Source organism: Dermacentor silvarum, chromosome 4 (genome assembly GCF_013339745.2).
Source record: "Dermacentor silvarum isolate Dsil-2018 chromosome 4, BIME_Dsil_1.4, whole genome shotgun sequence".
NCBI classification, from domain to species: Eukaryota; Metazoa; Arthropoda; class Arachnida; order Ixodida; family Ixodidae; genus Dermacentor; species Dermacentor silvarum.
Genome location: NC_051157.2, coordinates 137,766,147 through 137,785,632, shown reverse-complemented (window position 1 = coordinate 137,785,632; position 19,486 = coordinate 137,766,147). Strand labels below are relative to the sequence as shown.

Here is a 19,486-nt window from a genome sequence, read left to right as displayed (position 1 = left end):
CCAAGAAGACATTGACAAGGCCAGGCAAGAAGCGTTTGACAACATAACAGTCTACCAAAGTAGCATGAAGGCCAAGCACGACCGAAATCACCCGCCAGCACTGTATGAAGTAGGCAATTAAGTATGGTGCGAGACTTCCGTAAAAGCTGGGAAGTTTGATCCTTGGTATGATGGACCATATCCGATAACTCGCCGCAACAAGGAAACGTACACTATTTCCAGAACGAAGAACAACCGCACAGAAACAAGGTTGGCTACCGCAACACAGTTGAAGTGCTTTCATGAGTAAACGCAGGACACAACTTCACAAATGCAAGGCGACACCACCCAATTTACTCAAGCCCCAACGGCTGCCTATGACCAGCCCAGACAAAGAAAGCCACCACATTGGCTCGAAGATTTCATGACAGATTAGCGTAATGCGAGGACGCATTATTTAGGAGCGCGGGTGTGTTAGGGACCGCGTCAACTACGGACAACTAGCGCCACCTGGCATCAAGGAGCCCATTTAATGCTGGCTTGTGAGAGCGGACACGAGGGGACACGAGTGAGATTTGAGGGCAACGCACCGAGCTGAAGCACATGGCATCGTTAAGCTCGCTAAGTTCTACTATTTCATTTGAATAAATAACCTTTTGTTCCAACTGAAGTGTGTCATCGTCATCACACACGGCTGACACTGGCTAAGTTGTTGCTAGGTTTTGCGAGGTTATGCTAGGTTTTGCAAAGTTGTTGCTTGATTTTGCTAAGTTGTTGCTAGGCTTGGCTAAGGTCTTGCTAGCGTTTGCGAGGTTATGCTAGGCTTAGCTAAGTCAATTTTCTGTTACGGTCGGTGCCCCACACGTCGCATCGGTCACCACATGGGAGCACTTCTCAGCCGGACCAAGCCAATGCGAGGCAAAGCTAAGTGGGGAAGCTAGGTGATGACAAGCTTCGCTGTTGACTCCAGCCTTGCACTACTAGTGCAAGCTGCCCACATTTTTCGGGGGTGTTCTGGATCAGCTCGGCAGCGACGCACCGATTCTCGTGCAGTGGCGCGACGAGTTTCCTAGTAAGCCGCTTCTTCTTCAGGTGTCCTAACTCTCTTCGGTCTTCCCATGGCAGCCACACATACATACTGAGTAGAGGAGGCGAGAGGTCTGTCGGAGCACTAGCGGTTCCGAGCCTTTACTCGCCTGTGACGTCACGGCCGAGGTCCGCCTTCACACTTGTCGTCCGTGGCTCGGGGAGAGGAGAGCGAAGTGCACGCATGCTGCTGAGTCCGCTGTTAAAATAAAAATTCTAAGCACATGCTCGATGCTGGGATCGTTCCTTGGCCCCTTAGCACAGCAGCTCGATGCTCTAACCAGTAGGCCAGAATCACATGTATTCTTGTGTCGTGCCAGTGCCAACTAGCTCATTGAGATGATCGCCGCACGTTGTGATAATGATTTCTATACTATGGGCCATACCCACAAAGGGAGATGACCAAGAAGTAGGTGGTACATTTAAAATAAATAAAAGGCAATATAAGTGTCACATTGCGAACAAGCATGGGTGCACAAAAGCACATGTGAGTACACCAGTTTCTTTTAAGCCAATGACGCAGAAATGAAATGAGCAAATTTATAGTATTTTATTAACTGTTTTACGAAAGCTCTGCTTCACATAGGTTCCGAAATGTACATTGGATATGCATAATATTTTTCTGGCTTTCTTGAAGCACACTGAACACGCGAACACCTGTTGCAAGTCAGAATGATAGAAGAGGCTTTATAGCCTGATATATGCACTTAAAAATACATTCCTTGACAATCTAATGCAATTACTTTGTTTATTTTTATCTCGAATGCCTTATTGGTGTGCATAAAGCTGGTTCCACTATATTTATTGTCTACTCCAGCTAAAACAGAGATAATATCGTGTATAGATGTACATTCGACATTGCACCAGAAGTGGCCATTGCCGCACCAGATCAACGCTTTGCCTACGCCAAGATTTGCACCAAAAAGTCAAATGGATGTTCCACCACTGTGACTGTAATTAATTAGCTTTTAGAAACAAGTCATTGCAATTAGTTAATTGTTTTCTGTATCATGTACAAATTTGACCTGTATGCCAATGCATATGTGTCCTTGCAACAAACGTAAACATTCGTTTGGTTGAATGACTGGAGTTCCTAGGCCGTTTAAAGGCCAGATTGCATTAGCGTGTTGAATTTGGCTGGTTGGTACACTTTGGAACTTGAAAGTAACAGCACTAAAACACGACCAAAATGAGGGTAGACGAACACAGAGCCACGTTCATCTAGCCTCATCTTAGTCCTGTTTTTAGCACTGTTACCTTCAATGGTACATTTCAGTGGAGCTGCTTAGAGTGGTCATTGACTCTGGGCTGTTGTGCGTGTCATTTTAAGTGTGTACGTGCTCGTCGGAGCTTCCACAGTGCAAAAATTAACATGCAGGAAATGAGGACCTTTGCATCCCTGAGGATATACAGAGCTCGCTGTTCACCTGGATGGCGAATAGCAAGCTGCTCTACAACATCAATGTGGAGATGCACAAATACGAAACTACACATCTGCTGGGGGTACTCGCTGCATCAGATCGCCGAAACCGCGTCCTCACATCCCTGACCTTTAAGAAATGTTGGGCCGATGAGTCGGTCCTTGAGACCACCTTCAAAATGGTGAGTCCAGCCATGATGCTGCTGCAAGTGGAAATATTCATTCAGACATTCAATGCAGTTCTTCCTGAATGGTATAATTATGGAGCCTGAGTGCAGCTTCTGCAGCCTCAATGTACCATTTCGGGTGTTGAACATTTCTCAAACAATATCGTGTCACTCATGCCGCCGTGAAAAGAGAATCGATGAAAATGCGATTTGTTTCCCCGCCATATCGTAAAAATTCACACTTTTCGTGGAACCTGTATTTCATACACTTTTCTGGCCAACTGTACATGTGTAAAAGGTAGCGCGTGCGCTCATCACTGAAACATAAGTTAGTCTTTCTGGTGTTGCTTTGTCGTGTTGTTTGCATGGTCGTAGCTACCACATATTGTTCGGCTATTTAGCTAGCACTGTATCTATGTGTCTTCACACTGCACGCATTGATACTTGTGCAGTCATCAGAGTACAGTCAAACCTCGATGTAATGTACACTGATATAACAAAGTATTGGTTATAATGAAGTAAATTAAATATTGGCAGCCGATCCACGAAGTGAATGCTGATGATGGAGCGAAGCTCCTTGGGCTATTACGGCTGCTGCTCGAGCTTTCACTTCGGGGTCTTGCTGCCGTTGCCAGCGTGCTGCTGCTTCTCATGCTCGTAGCTCGAGGTTAGCTACGCGGCGTTGCCGTTGGGCTGCCGCGTCTCGTTCTCAACGTGTAGGATCAGAGTCACTGCAGTATGGAGGAGCGTGACTCCATACTGCAGTGCTAAGTGTAGCGACAGCAGCGTGGCGCCGGCGCAACACCTGCGCGCGGTTGGTATGCACGCTGCGTGCACTCTGCGAACGGTTCTGCACATGATGTCGTGCGCTTGCTCAGAGAGGGGTTTCGGCGTCTCGGTATGCGCGCTGCGTGCGCGACGGGGAGCTACGATGACGACGGCAACAACGGACATCGTGAGAACCTAAGGAGGTTCGCTCCTAAAAATTTGGTTGACTACACTTTATTTCAATGGGCTAACCTACGGCTGTCATGATACCAAAAGTACAATATCTAGCGTAATATCAGACATGTAACGAAGTGAATTATTGCTCACTCACAGTTCAAAACGTGTTTCTCGGGAGGCATCTATTCCAGAGGCGGCATCCTCGGTCAGCAATTTTTGAGGATACAATCACTTTTGTGTGACTTGGCACCGAACACGTTGGCGTTTTCGAGCAACAGCATTCCTGGCTAGTGCTAAAATAGTGTGCTGGGCACTGTGCGAGAAGTGCTATAGCCTGTAGATCACGATGCTTTTGGTGCCGAGTCGCGCGAAATCTTGTGAAAGTGATGACATCGCTGACTGGAATCGACCGAGAATGCGGCCTCTGGGGTGCTATTCGGGGGTGTAACCTTATAATGGTTCTCTCACGTGATCAATCAGAACCACGTTTTTGTCAGCAAAGAACCATCGAAGAACGGTCGATAAGTGCTACGGAGGCCGTCGACACGACTAGAAAGATACGGAGTTACTTAGAGAAACTCCCCGCGGTGAGAGAGGCTGAAGTGGCAAAGGTGGTTGTTTCGTTTTCTGCCGTTGTCGGGAAGTTGGCCGAGACGTCGGCTCGTACAAGCGTGTTCCAGCGCGACGGTGAAACGGCGACCTTGCTATTTGAGAGTGAAATTGCCGCCGTGCCTTTTTTTTTTCGTTATCTTTTTCTCCTCGTGGCGTTAAGGGATCTATCCTAAGCTTTTGCTCTATGGCGGTGTCGGAGCAATGCCAGTCGGAGGCGCCGCCGCGTGATTTGGAGCGCTGCTGAGGGCATTGTCGGTGCGCCGTATGTTTGAATTAACCGTCGCAAATGCCTTCGCGTTCGAATTACCGGACGTTTTTCGCCCATAGCAATACACATAACTTTGACGGGACCACAGCGTCAGTTCGAATTAAGCATGTTCGAGTTAACGAGATTAGATTCTCAATGCTTTCTGTGGGTTTTCCTCGCTCGCATTATATGCGGGTGAAAACTTTTTTCTTCGTTATTGCTATCCCCAAATAACACCTCATATTATATGCGGGTCCGTATTATACGCGGGTTTTTACGGTAAGTGTTGCTGGGCTCCCACATGACTTGCACGCCGCTGCACACCCGTTCCAGTATCGCTGAGATCGGCTGCACGGCATCGAGTGGCAGGCGACGACTGACCCTGTCAGTGCCAGAAGCTGCGCTGCCAGTCTGTACGTTTCACAAAGCTGAACAGTTTTTTTAGTCTTACTCTTTCATGATTTACAACTAGAAAAGGGCACTATAATTGCCTGATTAACACGGCTGCCAATATGGATAGAAGTAGTGTGAAAGGCTAGGGCCTACAGCAGAACTGGAGTCACGGAAAAAACGAAACCGCCTTTACGTTTAAGACAATGCAACAGAACACAAAAAGGAAGAATGTGCAAATGAGCTCTCAGGCATTAAAAAAAAGAAAATATGGTGTAGTTATTGTTATTCTGTACAGAAAAAAAAAGAAGTCGGGAAATTTGGTCGTCTTAACTGAGTCAAGTGTTCCTACTAAATTCGGGATGGTTGGCAACCCTAGTTGGAAAGTGTGCTCAACACAGTGCGAGGAGGATGCTCTCAACCGAAGAGTCAGTTGCTAGACACGCGAAATGTTGCAAAAGCGATTTTATCTGCAAAAGTGAACGACCGAGAATAAAGCCTATGCCGGTGGCTTGCAATGCCGACAGACAGCATCACGCTAGCCCTTCCCTCACGTAGGCACGATCTCAGATTAATTCATCAGTATTAGTGTGCACGTTTATAATGAATATCGAATGTAATGAAGTCATTTTAGTGGCAGCTGCGACTTCTATATAATGAGGCTCAACTGTAGTTACAAGGTATGAAATCAGTAACGGTGACAATTTCTGCAGCTGCATTTTGCTTTTCTCCACCAAGCATCGCAAGCTACGTATGTTACACAGGGCGTGTATAAGAAGGAGATTCGTAAAGAAAACCAAAACACTTCGAACCTGTGCTCTCAGAGATATGGTTTCTCATTACCAGTGGCGGCCAGTGGAACCACCATTGGAACATCCACTGCTACTTGCTCATATTGAAGAGTCTTCAGAATCAGCCATACTTCCATCTTTGGTGATACTGTGGGAATGCATTTTGCAGTGTGTGCCTGCTGTACTTGCATGTCTCGACATGCACTGAAATGTCGGCAAATTCACCGACAAGTTAATCATGGTGCAGATCCGTCGCAATCGCAAGCTGCTGCGGTTTGCTGCCGCTTTCGTTCATGGGGAGATGGACAAGCACGCACTCCATGCCTACAATATCATCCACTGGCACCCTCAGCTCCCAGAGGTTGTGCAGAACATGGGGTGCAGCGATCGAGCTGTGGCCGAACAGATGATCCTGGAGGCTGCCAAGCGACGTCGAAGAGATGTGAGTATGCGTAATCAGTTTGACAGCTTATATGGTGAAAATGAAAGTAAGTTTCTACCCTGATGTGGTGTTGCCACAGTAGAACCAAAAGCAGGCTAATTACAAGTTTTTTTATTGGTGGAGCCCAATAGGGGCGTTATTCTTGTGCTGGGGGAGGGGGGGTAATCGTGGTGAGAGCCAGTAAGCATGATGAATCGCATGACTCTAGGATTGGCCTCTACACCTCACAGAAGATAGGCTGTTTCAGCACCAAATACACACATATAGAAAGTGTAAATTGTTAAAACTTGCAATTGCAGCTTAAACGCAAAGCAGTGACGCAGTAGCTGGCGCAGTATTATGCACAGTAAGTCTAGCGCTCTTTCACGCGTCGTCAGTTGGAGTAAACATTTGCAAATGCATGCGAACAATCTCCTTTCAAGAAAATCTAGTCAACAAAAGCTCTAGTAAGAGTTATCTTTTTGTAGGTGGTGCTTCCCAGTTGTGAAGAAGCTGGGAAACATGGCTAGTATTTCTTCAACCTACGAGGGCGATTCAGAAAGTAATGCTTCCAAGCCCACTGCTTTGCCAATAGTACTGCAAACATTTTGAACTCTTTATCATTAATGCACTGATGTTTAAGCTATAGAATGTCACTTGCCTGACCTTCCTCTCTCTTCTCGATCCAGAGTAATCGAGCAATCCATGGCATCCAGTGGTGATGTCCGGTTGAAACAGCAGGCTGTAATTGAATTTCTTACTGCAGAAGGTTGTGCGCCCATGAAAATTCATCGCCGTCTGACTGCAGTTTACGGGGATGCCTGTGTTGACATCAGCACTGTGCGGAGGTGGGCAAGGACTGTGAAACACCAAAATTCAGCTGCATCAAATCTCCACACAAGCCACAACCTTCCGCAGTCAGAAATTGAGTTACAGCCCACTGTTTCAATGGGTTGTCACCACTGGATGCTATGGATTGCTTGATTACTCTGGAACAAAAAGAGACAGGAAGGTGAGGCAAGCAACATTCTATAGCTTGAACATCAGTGCAATTATGATAAAGAGTTCAAAATGCTTGCAGTACTATAGCCAAAGTAGTGGGCTTGGAGGCATCACTGTTTCTTTTTTTTTTTTCTCCTTCTCTGGATCTTACTGTACTTTGTTAGTTTGTCTTCCGCTATTGCGAATTTCAGGGCTTAACCGATGTTGCATTTACTGATGTATTCTTTTGATATTGCTGAATATTTTTCCATTGTGACCCCCGTATTTTAACCCCCCTACGATAATGCCGTACAGGCGATGTAGGTATACGGAATAGATGGATAAATACTTTCTGAATTGCCCTCATATTTCCTATCCTGCCTTTTGCTTTTTGCCACTGGCTTCTTTTGTAGCCTTGCACCTAAGCATGGGTTTATGGCTAAGCTGCATAGCATGGAGTCAGCCAATCAGTTAACAAGTGCACGAGAGACCATGTACGGTATGGTCTATGCTCAGTATTCTTTGCTGCAGATTGGCTGAGTGGCTGGGAGGTAAAATCTACGACTAGAAATGTGTGGGTCTGGAGTCGCAGTCCTCACTGGGCACTGAGGCTATTTTTTTTATAAAACTTTGGCAGAGCACTCTGGGTTGCCAGCGACAGAAACTGGGACACATTAAAGTGACTAAGGGAGTGAGCTCATCACATCTATCTATCTTGTAAAACAGATTCTAAAGCTTCACGTGGTGGCTTATGTTCATCAACAGCATGATAAAATATTTCAGCGCATTAAAATTATACAGCAAAAGCCGCCACAGTTCGGCCCAATATAGGTCTTTTCAGATGTCTGTGCTGTTGCGCAAGAGCTTTGTGGCATCTAAAGATTTAGATCTAGTTACTGGTGGTGCAGTGTCATCATTCTCTGCCGCCTGGCGTGACAAATATGGGACACGTTCGTCGCCGAAGTCGGCGGCGCAGCTCTTGTCGAGGTCAGCGGCATCGTCGTGCCAGCTCACCACAATTCTGCTAAGACCAGATCCCACTGTGCGTGAGATCGGCATGACCGTAAAGCCAATGGTCCGACCAGTATCTGGCCTCCAAGGAGTAAACGAGCGGAGAAGGAACCACAACCCATCATGCCATCGTCATCACGCTCATGTAATTCCATTGTCATCATGTTTTGGTAATACTGCCATATTCATCACTCTGTCATGATCTCTATTGTCATTAAACACACCTATCGATGTCAGCAGTATACTGTGGAAGCATTGCTGTGTGTCCATTTTGATTTCTTTAATCCGCATAAGCTACTTGCTTACTTTGATCACCATCTATGATAGCTTCTGCAACAATTTTTATGTTGCAGACATCTTCCCTTTCTGCCATTTGTTCTGTTTTTCCATTCAGAGACATACCTAGTGTAACATATCATTTCAGGGGCATTGACCAAGAATGGGCACGTTTTCAACGTCACATGCCTAGTTACATGTGCTCAGTGTCTCAAGTTGTTGTCTAATAATATAGCAGCTGCCAAAGTGGGAGAAAGAGGTAAAGAAAGCTTCACTTTAAAATGAAGAGAATTGAAGGAAATGAATTCTTACATGCTAATACAGCACCTGGCTTGCATTTTAATGCTATTAGCAATCTTTGGGAACGTTACCTGCTTTTCGTTTTTTCCGTTTGCATTTAACCTTTCACGCCAACTTGGGCCACCGGGTATGTGCCACTCTTCTGTGACAAAGATCCTTGAAAATTTCTTCGGCGCTGGGCAGAATCGAACCTGTGTCACATATATTCAGACACGCGCCATGTGTAGACATTGTGGCGACGGTTCTAGGTGGTGCAGCATGTCTAGAGGGAACCACAAGGTGGAGCCTTATGTTCATCAACAGAAGAGAGCATGCTGGCTGTACGTGCCTCACACACGATGCGTTTCGACGGGGGCATTACGGTGTTTCTCTACATTGCTTCAGTGCTAACCATTATAATGACGACAGTCACCCTGATATGCTTTCTGACCGAATTTTTTTCTTTGCTGTAGCTGCTTACGATTACTGCATTAAGCATGCATGTTCTATTTACTCATGCTCTGTTGAAATTGCTCTAAACGTGTATAGTGTGTGTTGCATCAAGAACCATAAAAGGTAATCATAGAGATGGCTTGGACACTAGCTCGGCTGCAAAGATATTGATATTTCATGTTAGGCTGAAGCTGTCTAGTGATTTGACACCGTTACCTTTAAAGCGCAGTGGGGTTCCTGTTGTGTGCTCTTTGTCACACATAACGCCACAATATCGTCTGCCGCATGTTTTTTTTTTTCTTTTTTCTTGCCCGCTGTTTCCGTACTACTTGCCCTGCGAGTGCGCTGTTCGCGCTGCTGTTTGTGTACATCTTCTTTTCCATCATACAGTGGCTTGCCGCAATCACGCCGCACCAGCGTTGCTCTCGTGCAACCAGCCTCCATTCAGGCTTCCAGGTGCCCACGGAAGCCAGTGTGCTTTCTCGTTGGCTGATTTAAGTTATCTATGTTTGCTAGATAGCCACAATTATTTGACTCACAGCACCTATGTTCTTTTGGGAGACACCGAGTGTATTCGGAATTGTGGAATGGATGCAATTCATTGTGTCTCATTAAGTTGCCACGTACGCAGGTTCAAAACGGGAGTCTCAGAAGTGACTTATATCCTTGTCACACGGCAAATCTGATCTCATTTTACAACGAATGACATTCACTCATAATGCCATTTGTTTGCTGTCACACAATAAAACTTAATGACATTAATTCAAAACAACATTTCCAAGTGAATGAGTTCGCAAAACTTATTCGCATTTGTTTTGGAACTATGGTTGGTAATATTGATGAACGATTAATCGATTAAAAGTATCCCGTAACACGATTAATCTTCATTGATCTCCACCTTTCATTTAATCGACTTAATCGATTCGGCCTGTTCGATTATTCGTTTTCGGGAGTTCGACAGGAGTGGCACCTGAATTTTGAAATCGTACTGGAATGGCGGCATTTGAGCAGTGTCTGTGCGGCTCGGGTAGAGCGACTGTCGACTGTCTTTCCGAGTCCAGAGTGTTGCCAAGCTGAGCGCTTCCCCTCTCCCCCCCACCACACACGCCACCACGCCGCGTGGAGCCGGAGGCTTGAAATGCCCTCGCAATTCAAGGCACACTATAGCAACCCAGTTGTTGATTGTAGTGCCACTCCCCGTCCACTAAAGATGTTTCACAGCATGCGCGCCGGCTTCGACCATGTATTTGATATAGCGATGGAGTTCTATATTCTCGTATGCTGGTTGTGTGCCATTCAAAGTAGGTGTCAGTTTTACCCAAACATGCCAGCCAATTGACATTCCTTCTCTCTGTAGAAAAGATTATGTGGTTTAAAATCCTAAACCACTGACTTTCTTTTCCCCTGTGTACATTGCAATTTCTTGCATATTTCAGTTGAACTTCACCTTTGACTTTTGCCATTTTTCCTAATTATTTAACTGTACTCTACTGGGATTCACTAGTGCAATGTACCTTAATAAAGCGAAGGTTTATATGTCTATAGTTGGATACAACTTAAGTCTACAGTGAAGCCCCGCCAGCCACTGTTCCTCCGCAAGGCTGCAAATAGTTCGTACTTCAAAGTTTCTCTGTTACCTAAATAAGGCGGTACCCACAAAAATAAAATTATAAATGCGTAATTTATACGTTTTCACTCAACTATTATAGTAGAAAGCACAAGTACAACAATTACAGTCTTATCAATTATGACGCCATTTTGGAAACGTCGCAGGACGATGATTTTGTTTGCTTCTGTGATTGGCTGGCGGAGTAACACAACCCCACGTGGTCCGTCTGCCTTTTTTTGCCAACTGCTGTTTTTAAAGTTGTATCCTACTATAGGCGAAATCGTATACGGCTAGGCGAAATCGCCTGTGTACACAAAACTATAAACGTCAGCATTCGCTCGGGCGTCGTCGTCGTCTTCCACAGTTGGCTCGTTGGCGCCCCTCAGGTTACGCACGTGCTCGTGCTCAGCATGCACTCGTGCCACTGCTCCTGCGTTCGTCATCGCCGTCTGCTTCCATAGCTTGCTGCGTAACCACTAATCATTCCAGCGTAGAATTTCACTTTTCTTCTGTCGTCGTAATGAGGAGGCCGCGTTTACGGCGCTATGAGCCATTGCTTAAGGGGGTATGAGCCATTCATTGTCTTAAGTGACGGACAGATTTAATTTTTGAAGCAATCTGATTTCGAAGAATCGCAAGCGGCAGTGGCTGGTGAATGCTGCTAACCACGCAGCCAAGCAAACTCGAGACATCGAATGCAAGCGACAATGGCGAACTGCGGGCATACCGTCAGTGAAGTTCTCTCCGTCGCAGCTGAACGTGTGTGTAACCTCATAATTGAGAAATACTTTATTGAACCGTAGGGATTAACCCTGTGATAAATACCGGGGTCGCACGTTTCAGCTTCGCTGGTTAACCACCTTCACGGAGTGGTAGGGCCGACAAATTTTTTCATTCTGGACTAAGTGCCATTTTATAACACATATTGTTTATCTTGTCAAACGCCAATAGTGCCAACTATAGTTAGTCTTGAACAAGGTAAAGATTACCTTTATCAAGCATTTATACACTTGTGTTTCAAACTTAGTCCCACCTCTCAAATATTAAAATAGGGCCCTACAAAAGAAGATAACTGCGTTTCAGCCTTCTTGAACGTGCCCGGTAAAAATTTTGAATAATTGATTAATCGATGAAAAACCCTGCATCGAATGCGATTAATCGATTAAAGGCTAAAACGATGAACGATTAATCGTTAATCGAATAAAATAATTATTCAACGATCCCTATTTGGAACCGAATGTGTATCCTCGACACCAGAAGACTACCAGTCAGCTTCGCAAACAGTACAAGCTTTCTTGTTGTTTAGAAAAAAATATCTCTTGTTACCTGATTATTAATTCACTGATCTTTGGCTTGGCTTGACTTGGCTGGCAGTGTTGACAAGTTAGTGATCCAAAAGCGCGATGTGAATTTTAGCATACTAGAAAATAATTATTGGATAAAAGTGGGTTTGATGCTCTTCTTGCCTATCTTTTTTTACTATCGTCATTGTCATCATTTTCAAATTACATTAGTTTTTGCCGTGTGACAGTGCACGTGATAATGACATTAACCTCAACAAATGTAATTCGTTGGAAATGACATTAGATTTCCCGTGTGACAGGGGTATTAGTCAAAGAAACCTGGTCTCTCAGTGCTTTTGTGGATTGTGTTCCAGAAGTCTCTAGGTTTGCATTAGTGCGATGAGCTTTCTTTTTTTTTTTCTGAGCCGTTGGTGCCGCTTGCTTCGCACTTAATAAAAATGCTGAACTTATTGCACAAATCTTATGCTTTGAGTAAGAGTAATGGATTTACTGGTTTAAAGTGCAACCTAACTGCAGTTTAGCTTGAATCATTACTTTTATGTTGTTTTCTGTAATTGGAATATTTATTTGCAGTTCTGGCGGCTGACAGGCATAGTTAGAAATAAAATTGTATGCCTTGCCCCTGCAAGGCCGTTGCAAGTTCAGCTGGCAGACCTCAGTAAAGCCGCCCTGGACTGCATCGCCTCCTTCCTGAAAGTGGACGATGTTGTGAGTGACGACGAGTCAGAAGACGGCATGTCGGAATATCCCCCTATCGAGTATGAAAGAGCTGCCTGTGGAGACCACACACATAGGAGATCATTTGTTTTGTGAGGGCCCCCTTATGCACTGCACGGAATAAATTATCGTAAATCATTGTAAATTGTGGTTTCTCTCGAAAAGCGCCATAAAAGTTCAACTGGTGTAAGTAATGCCAGAAGCTGTCACCATAAAATTTGTCCTTTCTTTTTAAGCAAAGCTTTAAAAGCTCACAAGTGTCGGCGGTGGTGGTGGTGGTGGTGGCGGCGGTGTCACGCTGACAAGTGGGCCAATCCTGGTGATAGTTCTGGAAGGGTCCAAGCTCAATGGCACATACCAGGGACAAAAAGAGAGAGAGAGAAAAAGAAAGAGAGAAACAAAGAAACAATGAGAAAGAGAGAAAGAGAAATAAAGAGAGAAACAAAGAAAGAAAATAATCACGAAGGTCAGATACACACACGGCAAGCTTCGCTTGCCCCCATTTTCTCGACAGCGGAAGGGCTGGTGAATTTTTTCCTTCATTTTGCAAACAAAGAGGCAGTGGTGTAATGCTTTAATTGTAGTCTTCTGATTGTCTTAAGCATGGTACTAAAAAAATGTTGCAGTTTCGCCCGAAAGGCAAAGCATCAATTGCGATAGCAAATTAGTAGAGAGCTATAAGGAGTAGGGATAGTAGTCTTATTGGCTGCATAAACTTGAGACATTCACTTACTAACTGTATTACCAAGTGTGGCTGTCAGTGCGCACAAGCAAACATGAATACATCACACTCGAAGACTGCAGACAACCACTGTCAAAACGCTGGCGTGGGGAAGCGGGGCCACTGCAGCGAGTGAAGGTTCGTGTGGTCTATCGCTTCAATGGAAACTGAGCGGCAAATGCACTGCGCATACAAAGGTCAGAGCCGTGTGGAGAGGGCTTACAAGATACGGTGTGCGCGAAAGCCCGTACCGGCGCAAAGTACAAGAACGCATTTGTTGGCAGAGTAGAAGCCGCGCCCCCCTCCCTCCCGCGCGGCCTTCCCGCTTTGCTCCTTTCGTGTGTGAGATTGCGTCGCCAGTTTCCCTTGCTCCCAGTTGCAAGATGCGCATTTGGTGCCGCAGCACAGTGTCGCTCCCTCTCCCTCCCTCCCTCCCATACCCCCACGGCCTTTTGCGCGACGGAAGTCGTGTCTGCTCTCCGCTGTGTGTTCGCTCTCCGTGATAGCGCGCGTCCCCCACGCACCTTCACTCGCACATACGGCGCGCGGCGATGACTTTATCGCCTTTGGACTTTATATGGAACCTCATGGTGACGCCGACGGCAGAAATCCGCTATAAGTGTCCGTATAATTGTTATTGCAATAAAATATGTGAGTGGTTTTGCTGCTTTATGTTTAATATTGTAAAAATGCTGCCTTGTTCATCTTCCACACACAAAAAAATTAACATATCCCAATTCAATTGTGTGTCTGAATGATGTGAGTTTCCTTCGGGTTTCTCTCCTGAATGTCTGATTTCAATCCATGCACTGGAACCATCAGATTAATACCATTTGCAAAGAAGTGACGTATGGATAACATGTCCTTAAATGGGCCTTTGAATGTTTGAACCTGGATTTCTGGCATATGTTTTTTTCAGCTTTTTTGGAGATAGTTTCTTATCCCTTGAATATAGGTTGTACATGTACGTACAACTTACAATGCACTAATTAGAGTAGAATCTCGATTATATGAATCTCTCAGGAGGTGCAAAACTTTTTGTCACCCAGAAATGTAAAAAACTTGGAAATCAAGAGAGGACGTGGCAATGAAATGCACGACTTGCTCAAGATTTCTGAATTTTTAATATTTTTTTTGCAATCCTAAGACCGTTCTTTGTCTCATGGCAAAATATTTGGAATAAATAAGCAGCAGTACTTGACAAAATCTTACTTTTTATCGTGTTGTCTTCGAAAATGGGCTTCGGGAGGTGCTATCGCCCGCTAATTGCACGTGAACGCGGCTTTCCGTTGACACAGTACTGCTATTTTGGTATCTCCATAAATACGATGTCTGAGATTATGATAGCTGCAGCGCTGTCTCCATGCAGAAATAAAAGCAACAAACGCGTGCGCGAAAAAGAAAAACCTGTCAGCGCTTCCACTGGGGTGGAGATGGAAGACCAGCGAAGGTGTACAATGGTGGGAATTATGTATTTCCAATTATAACTGTTAAGATGTGTTGGTGTATTTGGTTACTTGAACTATTAAAGAATGAGAAATATATATGATCCAGTGGTTTTCATTTATTTAGTGACCACAGAGACCATGGCCTTATGGTCGCTACGGTACACCGCCATAGGGTGTACGGCAAAGGTTGGCACTAGAGTTACTATATATGGCTCCTGAAGGGAGCCATATATGTAGGGAGCATATATAGTAACTCTAGTTGGCTAGTTCTTCATAAACACGTCACCAACGCTGACGCGTTCGGTGCGAACGCGGGCAAAACGTCGCCGCCGTCGACAACAGTTCTGCTACATGTTCAAGTTTATACAGCTCCTCAGAATTTTGAGAATGACAGCCCATGAAGAAATGTCATGAAACAAAACACTAGCAGCGCATGCTTTTATGTTAAATCTTCTCAGACTGTGAATGAGTCGCTGTTCCCCTTGCGCCTGGTCGCAAGATACGCATTTGCTGCCGCAGCTAAACGTCGCCTCCCCTCCCTCGCTCCCATCCCTCCCCGGCCTTTCATGCGACGAAAGAAGTCGCGTTTGCTCTCTGCCGTACGTTCGCTCCCTGTGAAAGCGCGCGTCCCTCGCGCGCTTTCACTCGCGCATACGGCCAATGAGAGTTTTTTTTTTCTACACGCGGACACGACCATCGGCGACTGAGCCCTTAACAGCTTCGCTGTAAAAAAAAAAAAACTAGCATCGCGATTCATTACTGCAGGCACGTAGCGTGCAGGGAGCGCTCCTATTAGCTGGCGCAAGTTCGAATACTCGAGCATCTGTCTCGCGCAGCATTTTGGCAACAGCAATCGCTGCGCACTTCGCATGTTCCAAGGCTGACATTTCAAGATCTGCCTGGTTAACTGGTATTTCTTTCGATTGTGCAGTTTTAGCTGCTGCCTGATTGTGATAAGAACATGATTTGCACTACATAATGAAATTTGTTTACTTTTCTTTGCAGTGGCGAAGCTAATTCGTATTGCGAGATTTGACGGGTGCAAAGTTATTGGCCATAAAATCACCGTCGTCACGTTAGTGTGGATGGGCGGTCGGCGGCATGCATTGAAATGTACACGGCGGCGCTTCGCTATGGACGATTTTAAAGTCTGTATAGGGAGCCTATACAGTAACTCAAATTAGGTCCGATTGTTTGGTAATAAAATGCACTGACAGCAATCAAGAGACCCTCCAATGCCATATTTTTGCACGAAATGTACTGAACATTCCTACTATACGTGAATGAAGCGCTAAATGCAGTTTCTGTTCAGGTACATCCATGATAGTTTTTGTTCGTGTTCAGCTTGCATCCTGCCCATTCTGTTTGCGCTGCTGTTGTGCAACTGAAATTTCTGCTACTCTCGCACTGGTTATAAAAATGCCTGTATTTCTGTACAATAAAGTTAATGTAGCTAGTTCTTGTGACTATCACTACGTTTAACTTCTTTTTCAGTTATGTCAAATACAAGACGGTTATCAAGTTGAGTTCAACAAGGTACACCACTATTAATGACTGTGCTAGGGTGGCTAGAATGCTAACTGCGCTGCGGCACGATTGCCAGGCGCCTTCACACACGCTTTATTTCTTTTCGTTGTAGTTGTAAAAAAGTTGCATTTTAACAAGATTGGTGTTTAGAAATTACTATGTGCATGAAAATGGTGCGAATAATTTTCAATTAGGCAAATTCTCTACTTTGTTTTCGTTATACTTGAAAATAATGGCCGCTACCATCTGTCAAGCTCACAACACCACAATAAACTGCATTATATTAGCCATGAGCGACTCGGTTTTACGACGCCCTGTGTCTAGTAACTGCAATGTCACACGTGATCCTCTGTATCTCCGCTTCCCTTATGTAGCAGATGATCAAAGTACCAAAATTCAGTTGCGAGGCAAAGTTAGTTCTGTGTAATGGGTGATCCACATAATAAAAGGACACCTCAGGAACAGCTGAGGGCATAACCGCTAAGTGACAGTCTTCCAATTTATGCCAACATCAATTGTATCCTGTGACATCATGTGAGCGCTTAAGATTTTATTTTCTGCTGAGTGATCTCACGCCACCTCGTTCATGTGTCATGGTATCAACAATATTGCCAACACATCGCTACACGGGATCGCTATAGACCAGAATTTCCAGTGCCTTTAGGCGGCCGCCATGTTCTTCTTATGATGATGATGGTGAGGGAACTGCAGAAACGGAGCGGGCCACAGCGCGTTTGCGGTTATCAGTCGCCTGCGTTGGCTGGTGCCGATAGCGCTGCAGCCGTCTTGTCTCTGAATGATGGTAAGTGTATTCTTTGATGCGATCATGTTCCAGACAGAAGTATACCACGTCGATAATTCAGCCAGAGCACCCTGTGGCATCGTCTGCTTCACTGCAGTGGCAACGTTGTTCAGTTGGCCAAGCTTTTAAAAGTGAAGCTTTTCTTAGCAAACCTCGCCAGGTTTTCGTGGCCGTGGGTGCTGCGGCGTGGCTGTTCATTAGTTGAATTGGCGAACCAGTCACAGCGGTGGACGCGCGCCGCTGGGTTCCTTGCACCACTACCATGTGGTGCTCGCCTCCGCGCATCCGTTGATTACGCGAATGCTGATTACCTGAACACCTGATTAAATCAGGCAGGCTATGTGACTATTTGTCATCGCTTCGTTTCAAAGAGGATGCTAATAAACCATTATCATCACTGCGGCAGTGGCGGCGCTTGCCGTGCGGTGAAAGAAAGAAAAACCCAGAAATGCCTGAATAAAGCCTTCCGTGTCACTTTATGCGGACATTCAATAAACACAAACTCGTGTTTCGACTCTTCGTGCACTCGTACAAAGCTTTGCTGTATATAGATTCCAACTCGTTGGATGTGCTGCATTTTTTTTTCTCGTGCGAGATCAGTAACTATACACGCTTCTTTAGGGCTTGGGACACTGTATGAAAAAACTAGACGACACCTAGTACGCTATAATTGTTTTTAAAGACGAGCATCACATTTGTGCCGCGCACTATCGCCATACATTCTGTTGCAATTTTAGCCTGCTTTGTCTTCTCAATTGGTTGGTTGGTAAAAACTTTTAAGTGTCCTGCAGATTGATGACCCGGGCTCAGGTCTCCCACGTCGGAATGTCCAGGCTTTGCCTAGTCGCCGCTTCGCGGGCCTGCTGGACGGCCCAGATTTGGTCGGTGAGCTTGGAGCTGTGAAGGGCATCGGCCCACCTCGCCGAGAGAACATCTGGATTAATGCCTGTAGTCTTTGCCTCACATTCTCAGAGCATGTGTTTTGCCGCAGTGTAGCAGGTGCTATGCCGCAGACCTTGCAGGTGCTGTCGGGCTAGATCTCAGGGTAGAATCTATGATACGCTAGCGGATTTGGTTAAGTGTCATTCTGTAGCTGCCGCCAGGTGGTAGCTTGGGCTCTGCATTACTTGTTAGGCGGAGTGAAACTTCGTCGCCCTAGATAGAAGGCCTTAGTTATTTCATTGTAGCTCGTTAGCCTGTCCTTGTCTGCATCAACCGCGAGAGCTGTTTCGTAACGGTCAATTACATCACATGCAGTGGAGTTTGCTGTCTCTTTAAGGTTGGTAAGTTTAGGACAGACTGCGCCCATGTGGGTGGGGAACCAGATCACGGTGATAAGGGTTTTCTGAGCTTGAGTTCTGCTTTGGAGAATTTGGAAAGCTTTAGGCGAAATTCTTCCCTTGGCATAATTTGGGACAGCTGTGTGCGAGTCGCTCAGGATAACTTCGGTTTCTATGTCAGACATAGCAAGCGCAATAGCCACTTCCTCAGCCGTTTCGGGTTGTTTCGTGTTGATACTGGCTGTATGTGTAGCTTTATCATCGGAGTTGACGACTGCCGCTGCGAATCGTCCGCCATTAGGGTTGCCATCTGCCTCTTTGAATCTTGATTCTTTGTGGTGATATTTCCGTAGCAGTGATAAGGCCCTGGCCTTTCTGCGTCCCTGGTTGCAAGATGGATGCATGTTCCTTGGTATCACCCTGTGATTTTAACATGCCACGATCGACAGTAGCGCACCCAGGATCTCTGCCAGGGGGGGGTTGACAGTTTGCCAATACCATCTAAACAGCACTAAATTTCGATTTCTTCACGGGAAATTGTCAAAAAATGCGCTTTTTGCGAGTGTGCAGACGATTGCGTGTCTTACACCTTAGTTGCAGCACTCAAATGCGTAAGGAAAGAAAGGGGGTTAAACAAAAGGGGGGGTCAAGTCGGCCTCAGGGGGGGTTACAACATCCGAATCCCCCCCCCCCCGTCGGTGCGCCACTGACGAACGATGCGAGTACAATAATGTTATTTTTCATGCTTTGCACGCAGTCACAGGGAAAGCTCTAGCTTTTACGTGTTTACGTAATACTTTGACACGAAAGAAGCGTGAGCCGCAACTAACAACGGACACACTCAGCAACATAACCTTCTATCTCGTGCACACTACACTGCACGAGACAGAAGCATTAAAGTTTATATCGCGTGTGTTGCCAGTTACAGGAGCTTTATTATTTTCTCCCTGGCAATCAATAGAGAACACAATAATTTGCTTATCCATCTACGACATTACTGAAGGGGGCACCGGCTCTGTT

General features: G+C 45.5%; 1 protein-coding gene across 5 annotated transcripts in view; it reads left to right on the top strand.

The window, feature by feature from the left end:
- The window catches only part of LOC119450655 (uncharacterized), a 78,384-nt gene extending 65,551 nt beyond the window's left edge, over positions 1-12,833 (top strand). For 3 of the 5 annotated variants that reach the window (XM_049666115.1, XM_037714167.2, XM_037714166.2), the window contains 3 exons: positions 2,444-2,667; positions 5,885-6,079; positions 12,545-12,833. In XM_049666115.1, the coding sequence (XP_049522072.1) occupies positions 2,444-2,667; positions 5,885-6,079; positions 12,545-12,784 (659 nt within the window). In that variant the 3' untranslated portion in view covers positions 12,785-12,833. Of the gene's footprint in view, positions 1-2,443; positions 2,668-5,884; positions 6,080-7,947; positions 8,303-12,544 lie in introns of those variants that run through there. The other 2 variants (XM_049666114.1, XM_037714168.2) reach the window with 2 other exon arrangements.
- Positions 12,834-19,486: the final 6,653 nt, after the last annotated feature.